Raw genomic sequence first — 15856 nt, forward strand, 5'->3', positions numbered from 1 at the left:
AGACGCTTGCAGTGAAAGATGTTACAAGCTGCTTGGTGATAGATTGCTTTGGGTTGGAAAAAGAGGAACACAATATAGCAGCCACTCACGATTCTGAGCAAACCTGGTGTTATGTGAAGGAGAAAATAATCATCTGTAAATAAAGTTCAGTCTATAAGTATTTGGACAGTGACAAAATTGTGTTGTTTTTGGTGCAGTACTCCAGCAAACTGGATTTCAAATAAAACAATGAATATGAGGTTAAAATGCACTGTCAGATTTAATTTGAGGGTATTTACGACCAGATCGGGTGGTCCAGAATTACAGCCCTTTTTTTTACACAGTTCTCCCATTGTAGGGGACCAAAAGTAATTGGGAAAATTAACAAAAAATATTAAATACAGCCGTCATATTTAGAACTTGGCTGCAAATCCTTCGTATTCGATGACTGCAACCCGTCGACATCACCAGATTGCCGTGTGTCTTCCCTGTAGATTCTCTGCCAGGCCTGTACTGCAGTCATCTTCAGCTCCTGTTGGTTTCTGGGGACTATGCTCCTCCATTCTTGCCTTCAGGATGTACAGCTTATTGCCCCGAAAAAAAGAATTGGTTACTTTAGCGGTATATGTGGGGTCATTGTTCCGCTGCAAGGTGGACTGCCGTCCAGTGGGTCAGGGCCGCAGTGTGTCTTGCTCGTGCCCGGGACAAGATGATCTCAAACCCCCCCCCCCCCCAAATGTATTTATTTATTTATATAGCACTTGTCAAGCGTGTCGCATAGTTTCCAAAACAAAGACATAAATTAACGGCCAGGTGACTTACACAAAACCAAACATCAAAAACTCACAGGACTCCAAAAGCAATATGCTCAGTATCAGATCAGAACGTATATAAAATAAAATAGGTATGAAATAAACATAGTACATGCACTCAAAATTGGGACACTTTCAGTTAGATACAACAAACCTTCTTGCCATATATAACAGTCTTCTATAAGCTAATAAACTCATCCACACACTGGTCTAGTTTATTACACCACGTTCCTGACATTAATAGTCATAACGGCACATCCTGTCAATATTTGCGCTGTTTACTTCTGTTTTGTCGCGACATCCGACAGTTTCTGCGCAGCCACGCGCAGTTTTGCACCTTGAATGCCACTGTGCTTCTGGCTGCCCCGTGGGCCATTGTGCGCATGCTCGAATTGACTCAATGTACTAAGCGAAACTGAGGGAAAGAACACCGTGGACTCTGCGGCTCGCTGTTTACTTAACTAGCTAGCAGTAGCTAACGTGTTTCTTACATGCATTGCCGGCCTAGCTGAACAAGACAGTTATTGTTTTTAGACCGAAAAGTAGTCAGCTGTTAAACCATGACGGAGCCACAGTCTGCACTGTTACTTAGGAGACAGCTAGCAGGTAACGTTCATTTCACAACACAAATAACGTTTGCTAACGTTAGCTTTTTTGCGCGGTTCAAAAATGTTTTTAGCTATACTGACTTTACTGCTTGGTGGTTTCGTGGGCAGCTAGTGTAACCGGTCTCTGCGTTGTGTTAGCGTACAAGCAAGTTAGCTTGCTACATGGCCAGAGTGCACTTCTGGTTAGACAGCTTGCTAATCAACAAGGTAGCTAACTATTAAAACGCACTGTTGTTATTTAACTTTAGTTGACGTTTTTGCCACACTGAAAAGCTTGCTGACCCAGTCTAACTTCAGGAGCTCCTTGCAAAGTAGCTCGCCGGCTAACCTTATTGCCGACATTATTTTCACGGGGTATCGTGGCCTGTTTAGTTTGGTTTGCAAACTAGTTATTTGCACTTGGTTAAACTAATTTACACTGTAGTTTAACAAGTAGTTTATTTATATAGCAACAGCACTTGACTGTTTTCTTGTTAGCTTTTACCATGATCCACTGTGTGAGCTGCTTCAGCTATTGTAGCTATTTGACTTGACAGGCTAGTCCTACGTACCTTGCTAGAATGGCTAGAGTTACGTTATGATACCTAGCTAGTTAGTTGGCTCGCTAGCTTCGTTGAGTTACCTGTCTAATTTTGATTAAAATAATAATTTAAAAAATAATAAAAAATATATAACCACGTGAGCCAGCCGGAGCTCGCTTGCAAGTTGTGCAGTGATTGCATTACTCAATTCATGCTGTTTGCTAACATTATTTATGCGATTCCTCACTGTTATTGTTTTATCGTACTTAATGACACATTCAGTCTGTCAAGTTAGACTAGCAACCTAACGTTAAAGTAGGCGAGCTACTGACTTGGTTCTGTTTTGTCTAGCCTAGCTCGCTACGATTGCAGCTGGAAAATCAACCTGCCTTGCATGAGAATGGGAAGGGGGGTTAAGGCGCAAATTCTGTCCCCTGTCATTGCTGTACGTACATTTTACCAGAAACAGAACGTGGGGTCTTTGGGTCCGCAAGACCCTTTTGTTTTGCGCCCCGTTCTTTATGCGACTCGATGCTTTACGACCCAGCTCAGTTCATGTCTGAGACCGCCTGTCCTAACTGCGCATGCGAACACTGACTGCAACCTCGTGTGCTGTGCGGCTTGTACTAATCGATATCCGAGCAACATTTTGTAAACAAGCAACCCAGACGTCTACCAGAGACTGCATAATGTTCAGTCCAAAAATTTTAAGCGAGATGAAATCCATCGGGAAAAGGTAACCTATGGTTGTGGCATTTGTTTCGAGTTTTTTTTGTAGTATTCAAATAATTATACACGCCACATAATTTTGATGATAAAATGGCGAAGAAACTGTAGTTATAGCTTGAAAGGTCCTTTTGTGCTTGGCCACAGTAAGGTACCAATAAAATAGCCAAATGTTGTCCAAGTATTCAATGTATTTTTCAGTTGAGTGTCTTGCAAAAACAGAGCAAATTTCCATATATATATATATATATATATATATATATATCAGTCATTACTTAAACCCTAATGTAATAATATATCAACAATGCTCTGAGATTCTGTCGATACTAGTTTGAGATTGCACTTTAGGCATCATCACTCTATCAGGCAAAATGCATAAATCATTATTTGGGGAATATTTAGGGCAAACATTTGGCCTAGATCTTTGTAGATGTCTTAGAAAGCATTTCAGGTGAAACTAGCAACATGGAAATACGCACAATGCATCTTGTAAAAAGCTAGTAAATAAAAGTGACTAGCAAACAGTTGTTAGACATGTTATCATTTACTGGTATTAATTCCTGTACAGTTGCCACATCACCCTAAAAGTAATCTACCTCAGGTATAGCATTGCCTGTGAATCAGGGCAACCTGCCCCCGAATGACACATTGAGTTAAAACATAAATGTGATTGTGGCAGTTAATGAAAAAACAGCCGTGTCTGAATTGTGGCTTCGAAAGTGGTGGGTGTTTGTGTTTTTTGTCTCACCCTCCCCTTCTTCGGGGGCAGTAAGGAACACCCACAACACCCGTTTCAGGCAGAGACAGGGAGTCCTGCTCTTTCTGATTTTACAGTATTACGCAACTTTGTCAGATTATTCCCCCCACCCCCCACCCCCCACCCCCGCTGGTCCTTGCCAGGTCACGGGTAGCAGAGTGCATTTCACTTTCCGCCGAAGGTCCTACTGCCCTGGTAACATTCCGCTTTGACCCACATTTCAGTTTTCCTCGGTCAGTTTAATGTTGTTGTTTTTGTGTGTGTGTGTGTGTGTGAATAACAGCCTAGGCACAGCTGTGTAGTGTAGCCTTGCTGTGGGGTGGAGTTTGCCTGAACACGCAGAAAGCTGCAGTGTTGTGCTGGTGCTCCTCTCGTGTGGAAGACCGGCCAATTTCTCACAGCTGAGCAGAAGTGCAGCTCCACTCTGTGACCGGGCTGGCCCGCATTCAGACGTCCTCCCTGACTCATGCTTTCTGAGAAGCTAGGATTCCTGGCATTTGTGCTGTGAATCTTGCCTGTTTTTATTTTGGGTCAGACACCTGTGTTGGGGAAAATAGCTATTCGTGTAAAAAAAAAAAAAAAAAAAACAAGTAATAAAAAATAAAAATTTTGCCAACTCTGCAGGTTTAGCTGTCTTTCACCCCCCCTGTGGTGGTGTTGTCTCAAGATTTCTCTGGATTGCAGCTGACCTCTGATCTTACGTTAAGCAAGACTTATCCTACCCGTCTGGATTACAGTTTGTTGGCAATGTGCTATTAATAACTTCTTGTACCGCTTGAGTTTTACGTTCATGGGAGACATGCCTACTTAACCCAAATATTGCTAAAGGCCACTGGGCTTGTTTTAATGTTTTCTGGATTCAGGGGTCAGAGACACACGCGTGTGCGTGCACACTCCCGTACACACACACGTACACACACACACACACACACAAATACACACACACACACAGTATGTGTGTACAGTGCCCTCCAAAACTGTGTTAACGATAGAGTGAAATTTGTTATTTTTGCTATATAGCATTTGGATTTGAGATCAAAAAATGAACATGCAGAGGTCCATGCAGTCTGCTTTTATTTCATGATATTTACATGCATATATGTTTCACCATTTTACAGAAACTTTTTTTTTTTTTAAACATTTTTTACATTTTATGTTTAAGGCAACACGTATAGCATTTAAGGGCTATGCATCCAAATATTAGACTTTGCTTTGGTTTATTTGTAAGTTCATGTGGTAACTTCATTTTGCACAGCTGAAAATGGGACGATTCAACTCAAAAACAGCTGTTTCTGTAAAATGGTAAAACATCTACGCATGTAAATACCATGAAATGAAAGCTGATTGTCTGTACTTTAATATCATTCATCTTTTGATCTCAAATCCAAATGCCTTAAGTAGGTATATAGCAAAAATAACAAGTTTCAGTCCACTGTTAACACTATTTTGGAGTGCACTGCTAATATATACAATGATGTATTGCCACTAGCCTATATCTTGCTAATGGCCATTAAAATAAATGTAAATTTTGAAAATCCTTTGAAGTTTTACATACCCTCTTGGAGCTATGTATTGTTAAAAAAAAACTCAGTACCTTTTAAATTACGTTGTATAACTTTATGTATTTTTGTGCATGAAACTTGAACCATTCATTTTATGTATGCTAAAAGAAGGGTGTTGTGTCTGATTGCAGTATTTTGTTGGAGTATGCATTTGTTTACTTCTAAGATTTGTCTGCATATAGGCTATGCTTTATAAATGTTTCACACGGTGTCAGAATAATGTAGGCCTATTTGAGAACTTACAAAGAAACAGTGGCAAAATGGTGTACAGACATCATCTTAAAATAATTTCCACAGCTAAACTTTCAATAACAGGCTTTTACAAGTAGGATTACAAATTCAAACTGATGCCTTTGTCGAAATCTCGATTGGCTTATTTGTCCCTTCGCCGCGTGCGTGAATGCGGGCAGTAATTTTAACGGAGTCTCAAACCTCTGTCGGGACTCTGTAAGTGGCCTGACCCCTTCTTGTGATGATGATGCGGAGGCTGCATTTGAAATGCAGCTGCGCGGCGTAGTGTCGGGTGAGGACGGGCGCAGGCACGGGCTGACACATTTTTTGTGCGAGTCGTGCGAAGCGCGCTTGTCGGACCTCTTTGAACCCCGGCGTTATTCCAGTCGGTTGCCAGAATAGGGTGCAACTCCGCTGCTTTTCATTTTTTAGCTACCTGGGACATAACGTTCAGTCTCTGATTCAGAAACCTGTTTTTTTTCTTCCCCCCCCCAGAACTGTGCTGTGTGGGCGTATTGGCGAATGCACGCAGGCTTTCAGCTGCTTTTTTTATTTGTCTTGCCCTGCAGCAGTTTCCCTCACAGCTGAAGCCTCGCGGCTGTGCATTATGTGTGTGTTCATTCTTCTTTTCAGAACTGAATAAAAACCCCGTGGAAGGTTTCTCGGCCGGTTTAATAGATGACAATGACCTTTACCGATGGGAAGTACTAATAATTGGTCCTCCTGATACGCTTTAGTAAGTATGGTATTTTTTTCTGCTTTGCTGAGAGCAAAAGGCATTTATCACATTTTGCCTGTGCTGGCTTATGATTCATATTCTAAGGAGAGAGAGAAAAAAAGCTATTTTACCCCCTCTTTCTCTACTAGCATTTGCATAAAGACATTATGATGAAAAATGCCGTTCTGTTTCTGAAGAACTTTATAAATCCAGGAGCCGGTCTGAGGAATTACCTAGTGTCTTTTCTGTCATTTAGTTTGCTTGCTTAATAATAACAGCATTTCTAAGTTGAATAAGATTTATATGTTTAATAAATCTTGATGGCTTTTGTTGTGGGCTGCTCATTTTTCCTGGTGTCGTTGTGTCATTGTTCACAGTGAGGGAGGAGTGTTTAAAGCACATCTCACATTCCCAAAAGATTATCCACTCCGACCCCCAAAAATGAAGTTTATTACGGAAATTTGGCACCCTAATGGTAAGTTTACTCTTCCCCCCCCCCCCCCCCGCCCCCCCCAGACACACGTTGCATTTCTCCCTTTGTGTTAAATTGCAAGTCTTCACCCCCCCGTTTATGTTTTTTTGTCGTTTCAGTTGACAAGAGTGGTGACGTATGTATTTCTATTTTGCACGAGCCCGGAGAGGATAAGTATGGCTATGAGAAGCCCGAGGAACGCTGGCTCCCTATCCATACGGTGGAAACCATCATGATTAGCGTCATTTCCATGTTAGCCGATCCTAACGGAGACTCCCCTGCTAACGTGGATGCAGCAGTAAGCCTCTATTTCTTTTATACTAAAAAATTAAGTATAGTTTTATACTGACATATAATTAATTAATGTTTATGTGCACATAAAAATGTTGTGAGCTACTGTATAGCCTAAATTTTTGGCTGGACCGCAGCAGCGGGGCCAGCCCTATAAATGTGAATGTCTGTGACTGAGTGATGAAGTTTAGTTTAGTTTATTTGACAATTGTTAAAATACATGTTACAGCAAGTCGTGCATCCTAAAATTATCAAGGATAGCACAAAAAAATCACAGACTTATTTCCATTGTGGTCCTTGGTCTCAGCACATAATATATACACCATTGGTCGGACAGTCCAGCCATATACTAGGTTTTGACCTGGTCTTGTTTCATAATTAGTGGCTGGAAGTATAAGCAGAATATGTTATGATTTAACTCCCTCTTTAACAGGAACAGGATGAGTTTTAATGTCATACAGGATGTGTTCAAATTAACATTTAACTTCTGCATGTATTGCTTGTCTTTTGTTATTCGGCAACTGCATAAATAGCTAATTCATATTCTCCTCCTTTGCGGAACAGAAAGAGTGGAGGGAAGACCGAAATGGAGAATTCAAAAGGAAAGTTGCTCGTTGTGTAAGAAGGAGCCAAGAGACTGCGTTTGAGTGACGTTCGTCCAGCGGCTTGTAGCTTCACCTCACTTTTCAGGGTGAGCGATCCTCTGTGTCAGTGATCTGGGCACGGAGCCTGCATCTCTGAGGGTCTGTCGTGGAAATACTTTAAAAGTTTGTTTCGCCCAGTGTTTATGAACAAAGTGCCTTTAATTTTTTTTTTTCCCCCCAGTGGATCTGTTAGTTACAACAAGATCTTGCTGTCAAAACAGTTTTGTGTTTATAGGCGTCTTATTTATGCAAGTGGTTGGCTTATGCTCATTTAGCATAGGCCTACTAGTTATACTGTATTCCTGTGGCAATAACTAGGCTTGGCTAATTTGCAGTGATTCATTTTCATTATTTTTTTTTTGGGAAATGCACCCCTGAGTGGCAGGACCCCTGTCCTGAACCTATTACTTCTGTCCATCCTCGAACTCTACCTTTTCCGAAAAACCTTGCAACCTTCACAAAGAGGGAAGGAAGCCTTGGGGTGGGCCACCGTTCTCCCAGAGAACCAGTCAGATGGCTGCTTAGTGAGGGCGGCGGGTGTGACAGGTGTGCAGTGCAGTCTTAATTACCTGAGTTTGGTTCCGTGTGCCATTAGGACAGGTGATGCTATGTCCCGGGCATGAGGCAGCGTAACCTGACACTGTGCGTCGGCGCCAGAGCTTCTTACTCCCTAGGCGGTTAGAGTTCAGTCCTGAATCTGAGCAGCTAACGAGCTAATTTAGTGAACGTGCACCATTGTACTGAGCAGCTAACGAGCTAATTTAGCGAACGTGCACCATTGTACTACATGAGGGGGTGGGTTTGATTCCCAGCTGGGCTACTGTCGTTGTGCCCTTGACCAAGATTTGTGACCTGCTTCAGTAAAGACGTATTGCACTATGCAAATTGGTTGCATGCAAAAAAAAAAAAAAAAAAAAAGCGTAATTTTTGTAAATTGCTCTCGATAAGAGCACCTGCTAAATACCAGAAAGTAATGATGTGTAATGTTGTCAGGTTTGTATTGGTGAGAGGTTCCTTGTCATTGGTTTCAGTGGTTTTATTGGTTTCATTGGTTTTGTTTGTTTCATTGGTTTTGTTGGTTTTGTTTGTTTCTTTGGTTTTGTTGCTTTCATTGATTGACGGTTTGCCTGTCTGCTACTGGCTTGTAAAATCTGACACTGATCACAAATTAAGTCATTAGATTAGCTTGCCAGCTGGATGAAGTGTTCAGCCTGGTTCTGAGTGCACATCTGGTATGAAACTGTTCCTTTGTTTTAATACTTCAGTGCAACAAAAACGAACGTTAGTTAGATCTGCAGCTGCTCTTATTTTAGCTCTTTTTTTGTAAGAGTCTTATCTTTTTATCTCGAAACTGATGTCAAGGCACGTATACAGTTGTCGCACACACACACCCACACACACACCCACACAGACATCCACGCGTAAAAACGAGAATATATTTTGATTAAAGTCATGTTTGATGTTCTGTGGCGTCCAATAAGCAAGGTCTGTGTGGAACTCCAGTTATTGTGTAAGTAATTACTTGCTGGGAGGAGGTGCACATTCACTCTTGAGCAGTGATTTTGTTTTGTTTTTAAGTTGATAAAAGCCGTTAGATTGTGCCGGGATTTGAGTCTCTCTCTCGTGAATGTGCTGTTGATGAGGGGGGAAATGAATTTGGATCTTATTTATTGTTTTTTTTCATTTCGGTTTTTTTTTTTTGGGGGGGGGGGGGGGGGGGTGGGGGGATAATTAAGAAGGGTTTCTGAATATTTGGTGAGAATAATTGATTAGTGATCTGAGGCAGAAGAGGGAGGCCCGTTGGTGCTTCTGCTGCTCATCTCGCTGCTCGGTCCTCTGGCTGAGGGTTAGCCTTGCGCAGCCTGGCGTCGCTGTGCTGGAGAGCAGCCATGCACGCCGTTAGCATTAGCGTTAGCATTTACCCACACTTCTCCAGGGCCTCATGGGAATCGGAAGGGAAGTAAGGGTTTGTGTCATGTCCCCCGTGCTGTCGCACTGTAGATCCCGTGGAGCAGTGGAAACCATCCCTTAGCTGCTAATCAGTGCAGTCAGGCAAACCTGACTGCACTGATTAGCAGCTAAATGAGATCTCTAGCTGTTGAATGAGGTGTGCTTTGTTAAGGTTGGGGTGAAAACCCACAGGACGGTGGACCTCTAGCTGTTAAATGAGGCGCGCTTGCTTTATTTGGGTTGGAGTGAAACCCTACAGGGACGATGGATCTCCTAGATAGTTTTGGGCAGCCCTGCTCTAGCTGTTGAACGAGGTGCACTCTGTTAGGGTTGGAGTGAGAACCTACAGGGACGGTGGATCTCCAGGAGCAGGGTCGACCAGCACTGCCTTGCAGACTAACAGAGCCGCTCTTCTCGTCCGCAGGTCTCCTGTTGGGAAACGGCACGGCACTCTTTCACTCCACGCTGCTGCTGCCGGTCTGGTCCTCACCGAACACCCGGCGGGCACAGGGCGGCAGAGCAGTCCGCGGTGGATTAATGGCAGTCACGGTCGCTGACAGAGAAACTGAGAAAGTGCCAACCCTTAAAAAAAAAAAAAAAAAAACTGGGAAAAAAAAAAGATTCTGAAGTCTAATGAACTGCTTCAACTTTCAGGAAGAATTGTAAAGACCTGTACATAGCACAAACATTAAACTGGATAATATATAAACCGTTCATATCCATCCTTGAACACACACAGTACCAAATGAGCATTGCTTCTGTAGGTGGAATATGAATCCTGTAAACTCTTGCCCCTGTTTATTTTATTAACCCCCCCCCCCCCCCCCCCCCCCCCCCCCCCCCCCCCCCCCCCTCCCTCCCCCCTCCCCCCGGTTTTCCTTGTGTGCTTTTGCAGGCTCCTTTGAGAGCAGGCCACGGGCGAGGGTGATAGTTGAAACAGGGTCTGGTTTAACTTCAGCGTCTAGCATTTATAACTAATTGGTTACGAAATAACACGAGGTAAAAAAATGCGTCACCTCTCTGGAATTTTAAAATGGCGTCGTTGAGGGTGCAGGCGTCTCAAAGCCGTGCCGTTGTCATGTTGGGTCCCTTCTTGCTTTCACCCCCTCAGGAAGAAAAAAAAAAAAAAAGACCGTAAAACCAGGAAAGTAGACATTTTAAAAATTATTTTGTTTTCTTTACGCAAGGCGGCCATGCTTCGATAGTGTTGTTTTTCCTGCGTACCATGGTGGGTCGTGCTTCGTTTTGTCACTGGGTTGAATTCGCATCATGGATCAAAGTTTCGGCCGAGGGTGTTGCATGTGCAAAAGCGTTTTTTTTTTTTCTCTCTCCTTTTCTTTTTGGTTGAAGACTTGGTTTTACCATTTTTTCAAAAGTGCCTCCTAGTAAATTTTCAGTGGAAGTAAGTACATCCTGCATTACACGAATTCAGGGCAAAAAGAATGGATCGGTTGCTAGGCACCCGTGACATGCCTCTTCCCCCTTATATACCCTTTGTCCAATGATGATAATAAACAGTGCTTATAATATTCATAACAATTTGGTGTAGCAATAACTTTATTTTCCTTTAGTGGATGGTGAACCCTTGGAGGTTTGTTTTCAGTGTTACGGTGAGAATTCTGGCCACCCGAAGCTCACTAATTGACGCAGCTTGTTTTTAAAAGCTTGTTTTGTGGTGTTTTAGGTAGGCCTCATTCAGCATGCTTTACTTGTAGGTCTTCATGTCTCCTGCATTTTGATACTCGTTGAGTTTGTGTTGGCGTGAGTGCTTGTGGGTGTGGTGTGCTTGTGTGTGCGTGCGTGTGTGTGTGCATATGTGTGCGCACCTGTTGTATGTCCCCTGTGTGCAAGTGTGATCTCCCTCCTCTTTTCTTTTTTTTTTGTTTTTTTTTTTTATTTGTTTTATTTTGGCTTGGATGGACGACTGCGGTTTTTCTTGCCTAATGTACAAAGACAAAAATGCTGATGTATATTTTTCATGTAATGGAGATTGTCACCTTCTGTAGTGAGTTCTTCCAAAATATAATTTGTTTTCCAATAATTGTTTTGTATTCTCTTGCATGGATCATGAGCGCTAGCAATGAGGTAGTTAGACCACTGTGTGAATGTAATTGGCCGAGAAGATTATTAGCTTACAATTTTACCCCTTAAGTCTGACAAGTTTTTTTTTTTATTGGACCTAAATTCAATTTTAAGTATCAAAAAGATTAGGATTAACAGCTTTAGGGTTTGCCGAAAACATTTTTTGTTGAATATTTGAAAGAATATAACCCCAAATTCAACAGAGGCTTCGGTAGTTATTGAGTTACTGAACAAATGCGGTCTTGGTTACTTATTCCCAAGAACGCGCGGGTTTGGTTCTGCGCCCTGGTTTTCGCAGTTGTATTTGGCGCTGCTCCTGGACCAAAGCAGTCTGGCATTGCACTGTACACCGCCTGCGGCGTCATCCGCTACGATGGGGGGGAATTAAAGTGAACTCTGGCTGTGTGCGCTTCTGTGCACGTGAAAGATTTTGGACATCGACTGCGGAACAGAAGGATGCAGTGGCCAATTGCGTCTGGACGAAGAATAGCACAGCACTAAAAAAAAAATCGACGTGTAGTTCCAAACTATTTTTTTCCACGCGTAACACAAGCGAGAATCTTGAAACGCCGCGCAGTGTTTTATTAGCGTTCGCTCGTTTTAATTTCGGTCGGTTGTATTAATTGCGTGTAATGGCGTGTGTTTGCTGCTAATGTCGTGAAGCTAATGGCCTTGAGCGGTGTGCGTAGTTTACGCCGGATTGTCGAAAGCCGATTGGGTTTTAATGGGTCGGCCCGAGCCCGCACAATCCTCTGCCTCCTCTGCAGTCGCGTGCTGTAGACTTTCAGGGGTACTGCAGTCTTTCAGGGGTACCGCATTATAATGTCTTCTATATGTGAATGAAGGCAGGAAGGAAAGCAGAGAACCAAGAAGGACCTGCTGAGGTGTGGTGCTGTCCGCATCAGCAATGTGCGTCCTTCCACGGTGAAGCTGCAAAGAAAAATGTACATGAATGACTCCTATATGTGATCAAAGGTGGTTTCTGGAACAGGAGATCCTGTACCAAGAAGATCGGTCCAGCTGTCCTTTTGGCATTATGTTTGGTATTATATCATTTTATTTTTGAAAAGCTTATAAGGTGTCCAGTGCATTTTAGTTAATTGTCTGAACACCTTTTGGCATACCCGCCCCCCCCCAAAAAAAAGAAGAAACAAAAATTCAAGATCAAGGATGCCCGCTGTCCCGGCCTTTGACTTAACCAACAGGTTATCCACTAGTCCTTCAAACAGCTTGAAGATGGACTGATTTTGACAGACGTCTCTACATGAGGGCCTTCTGGACAGGGCCATCTTCATAGAAAAGAGCGAGCGGGAAGATCAACCGAACCAGCAACTGCAGCATCGCGCTGGCGGTGAGGAGGTGGAAGAGTTGGCGGTGTTGTGGTTGTTCAGTTCCAAGTTCAGCCAGACCTTCAGAGCAAAAGATTAGCTCGAGCATAGTAGGTTTCACAAGGTCCAGGGGACCAAACGAGCCACGTTTCACCTGGAGATCTATCGAGGGTGATCGATGATTGGTAACTCCTGGGGACAACTGGCAGTTTTGTCTTGCGATGGCTCTTGAAGATGACCTGTGCGGCGCCAAGCCTAAAAGGAAGACTACGTGATCTGCGCCATTTTCTTTTTAAAGTTGCATTGTGATGCAAACCAGGTTCCATGTGCAACCGAATTAAAGTCTAGTCCTCACAAAAAGCAACTGCTAAAGGCTTTAACATTACAAAAGTTCCCTTTCTCTCTTACCATTCATATAAAATACCTTGATCCTGAAATGCCCTAATGTCTTGGAAGTATTTCAAAGCAGTGAAATGGTGTATTGGTCTGTTGTTTCTTTTTAGAACAATTTAGAACAGCCTGAAAATGACATTTTAAACTTGGTGAGTCATGTTGAAAAAAAAATATACATATTAGTGGCTTTGTACCCTTTAGACCCTCAAGAGAACAAGCACTTTCAATACGAGAACCAAAAAGAACTTCGATCTTTCCACTGTTGTAGTAGCGAAGTCATTAACTTTGCTCGGGAACTCCCAATAACACATGCAAGGAAAAATTGGCTAATTTAGATCAATTAGATATTAATTGCTCTAGCGTGCCATTGGCACGTCGCCTCGATCCATTTCAAGCCAAACGGGCTCTCCAGACACTTATCGAATGTGTGTAAGTAACAAGCCTTGTGAGGCAAGAACTTTAGGCTTCCATCTGGCATCTCGCTCTCCAGAGCTAATTTCAGACTTTTTTTTTTTTTTTTTTTTACAGCCTCTTCCATTAGCGCAGTCTAGCATGCGGGTTTTTGTCGTGTCAAATGTCGAACCAAACTGAAAATAAAAAGTAGAGATTGTTGAAGGAAAACGTGCATATGCCCTCAGCAGGCAAGCTGGAGGCTGCAATGATGGTGAGATCTTCAGTGAAAGCGGATGCAGGTATTTCTTTACACCTACCACTTTTCTCATTACATATGTGTTAATTTCTTCGAATGCGTCCCTCTATAAAAGAAATCTTCACACTTACTGTCTACATAAATATTTGATTTACTGTAAATGTTATTCTATGAGTGAAGGGCAATTTTCAGTTATGTTTTCTGATTTGCCTTGAAAATGCATTTATTCTGGGTGCTCTTCTAAAAATGGTTTTTCATTTATTCAAATTCACATTTCTCATTTTAGGGAAATATTTAATTTGTTTAAGTAGTTAAATAATTTTATTCAGATAGTATATTTATGTATGTGCACACAGTAACATGTTAGGCAGGAAAGTAATCATGAATGACTAATGCCAGTATATTATTATTGAGGAGATCTATATGGTTTGTTCTTGGACATTCATCCATATATTACATGGTAATATATAACAGGTGCTGACAACCACAACAGTTTTACATCCCAACATGAATGTTATTTCACAAAATGGAGAGAATGTCCCCTTTATAATTTAATGAGAACTGTCAATATGTTTGACCTGAGGATGTTCCTTTAAAATGGGTCTTTTGCTTTTGGATCCTTGTATCTGTAGCCTTAGTGGCTATACTAGTGGGGACAGCCCAAGATTTTGGCTTTATGTGTGATCTCAGATCATATTGACTCAAGGCCCACATGTCATCTCTTGGGATGAATGCATCGTTATGGTTTATGATTTGTTGCTACTTTTTGATCGTTAAAAACAGGTAACATTTAAAATTTTGAGAATGAGTGGTGGGCATAGATTCACGCTGAACTGTGAATTGCATTTGAAAAGCAGGCACTAATTTCACTCCTCCTCTCGCTAATTCAGTGACAGAAGGCAATATATCCCCAGGACCTGAACCCATCCAGGGTCGCCCTGGCAACCCCACAGACCTGCAGGCACTACCCTGAGGTGAAGGATGAAAAGGCTTTATTTGCTTCTGAGCTACTGGCTGTCTGCTTAGTGAAAAGAAGAGGGAAAAAAAAAAAAGAGTGCCTTCAACTTTGTCATTGTGACAGTTGACTCAAAAATGATATTTAAGCTTGATATTTAAACCGGATTTATAAATAAGGAACTTACTGTGCAAAGCTGCTTTGTTATCCCTATATGGTATATGGGGATCTTATTTATTGAACAGTTGTATTTAGATTAATATTTAATTATTCATTATCATTATGAACTGCCATTTTCTGTAATTATTTTGTATGATGTTAACTGCCTTGTGAATAGTCTCTCAACCCCCTTCTTCTCTCACTCTATCTCGCTTTCCCTCTCAGACATTTGAGGGCCATGCTTATTTTATTTTATTGATATTTATACTTAAGTTTATACTCACAGTCCTGGAAATTCACATCTTAATTGAATAGTAGGCACTTCATTTTGTGAAATACGTGTGTGCTTGTTAAATCTTTTATTTTGTAGCTTTCCTTCAAAAAAAAAAAAAAAACTGGTAGTCAGATTTAAAAAATCTGATTCTGAAGTCTGCGTGTGTGTCTGTTTGTGTGTGTGCGTGTGTGTGTTTGTATGATGCTTAAAAAATCCTTTAGTCCTCATCTATTGTGAATTTTCATGAAAACCAGCCACCAGAGTGCGCCCTGCCACCATTTTGTACTGTGGTTGAAGCCTCAGACGCCTGTTTTGATTAAATGCACTGGTTTCCCATCACTCAAACTATGAGCCTGTAAGTTCCAGTCACTCAAGCTCCAATGAGCCTATATTGGTGTTTGATTTGTTTTTGTTGTGCACTGTAATGACCAGTTTTTCTAGTGTTTGCAGCAGGCAGAACTGCAGTGGACATATTACCCATTTATTTTTACTGTTTTCAAAAATTACGACTGAAAGAGCAGCGATTATATCAGGGTTTCATGGCTACTCATAGAAACTGAAAGAGTACAGTTACGAGAGTAATCCCACCCCTCCATATTTCATGGAACATCTTTAACAGGGTACAGAAGTCCCTCTCTGGGAAATATTTAGGTCATAGTGAAGAGCGTAGGTTAGAATATTACAATGGTGCGGTTCGGAATTGAATGGGGTTTATAACACAGCACTTTCACAGTGTAACGTGTCC

General features: G+C 41.9%; 1 protein-coding gene across 1 annotated transcript; it reads left to right on the forward strand.

The window, feature by feature from the left end:
• Window positions 1-1186: 1186 nt before the first annotated feature.
• LOC118210248 (ubiquitin-conjugating enzyme E2 G1) lies at window positions 1187-9980 on the forward strand. The gene is made up of 6 exons (XM_035386271.1): window positions 1187-1397; window positions 5830-5932; window positions 6292-6389; window positions 6506-6684; window positions 7242-7368; window positions 9696-9980. Exons 1-5 carry the CDS (start codon window positions 1352-1354, stop codon window positions 7326-7328), a joined length of 513 nt encoding a protein of 170 aa, XP_035242162.1. The 5' UTR covers window positions 1187-1351; the 3' UTR covers window positions 7329-7368; window positions 9696-9980.
• Window positions 9981-15856: the final 5876 nt, after the last annotated feature.

This window comes from Anguilla anguilla, chromosome 12 (genome assembly GCF_013347855.1).
Source record: "Anguilla anguilla isolate fAngAng1 chromosome 12, fAngAng1.pri, whole genome shotgun sequence".
NCBI lineage: Eukaryota > Metazoa > Chordata > Actinopteri > Anguilliformes > Anguillidae > Anguilla > Anguilla anguilla.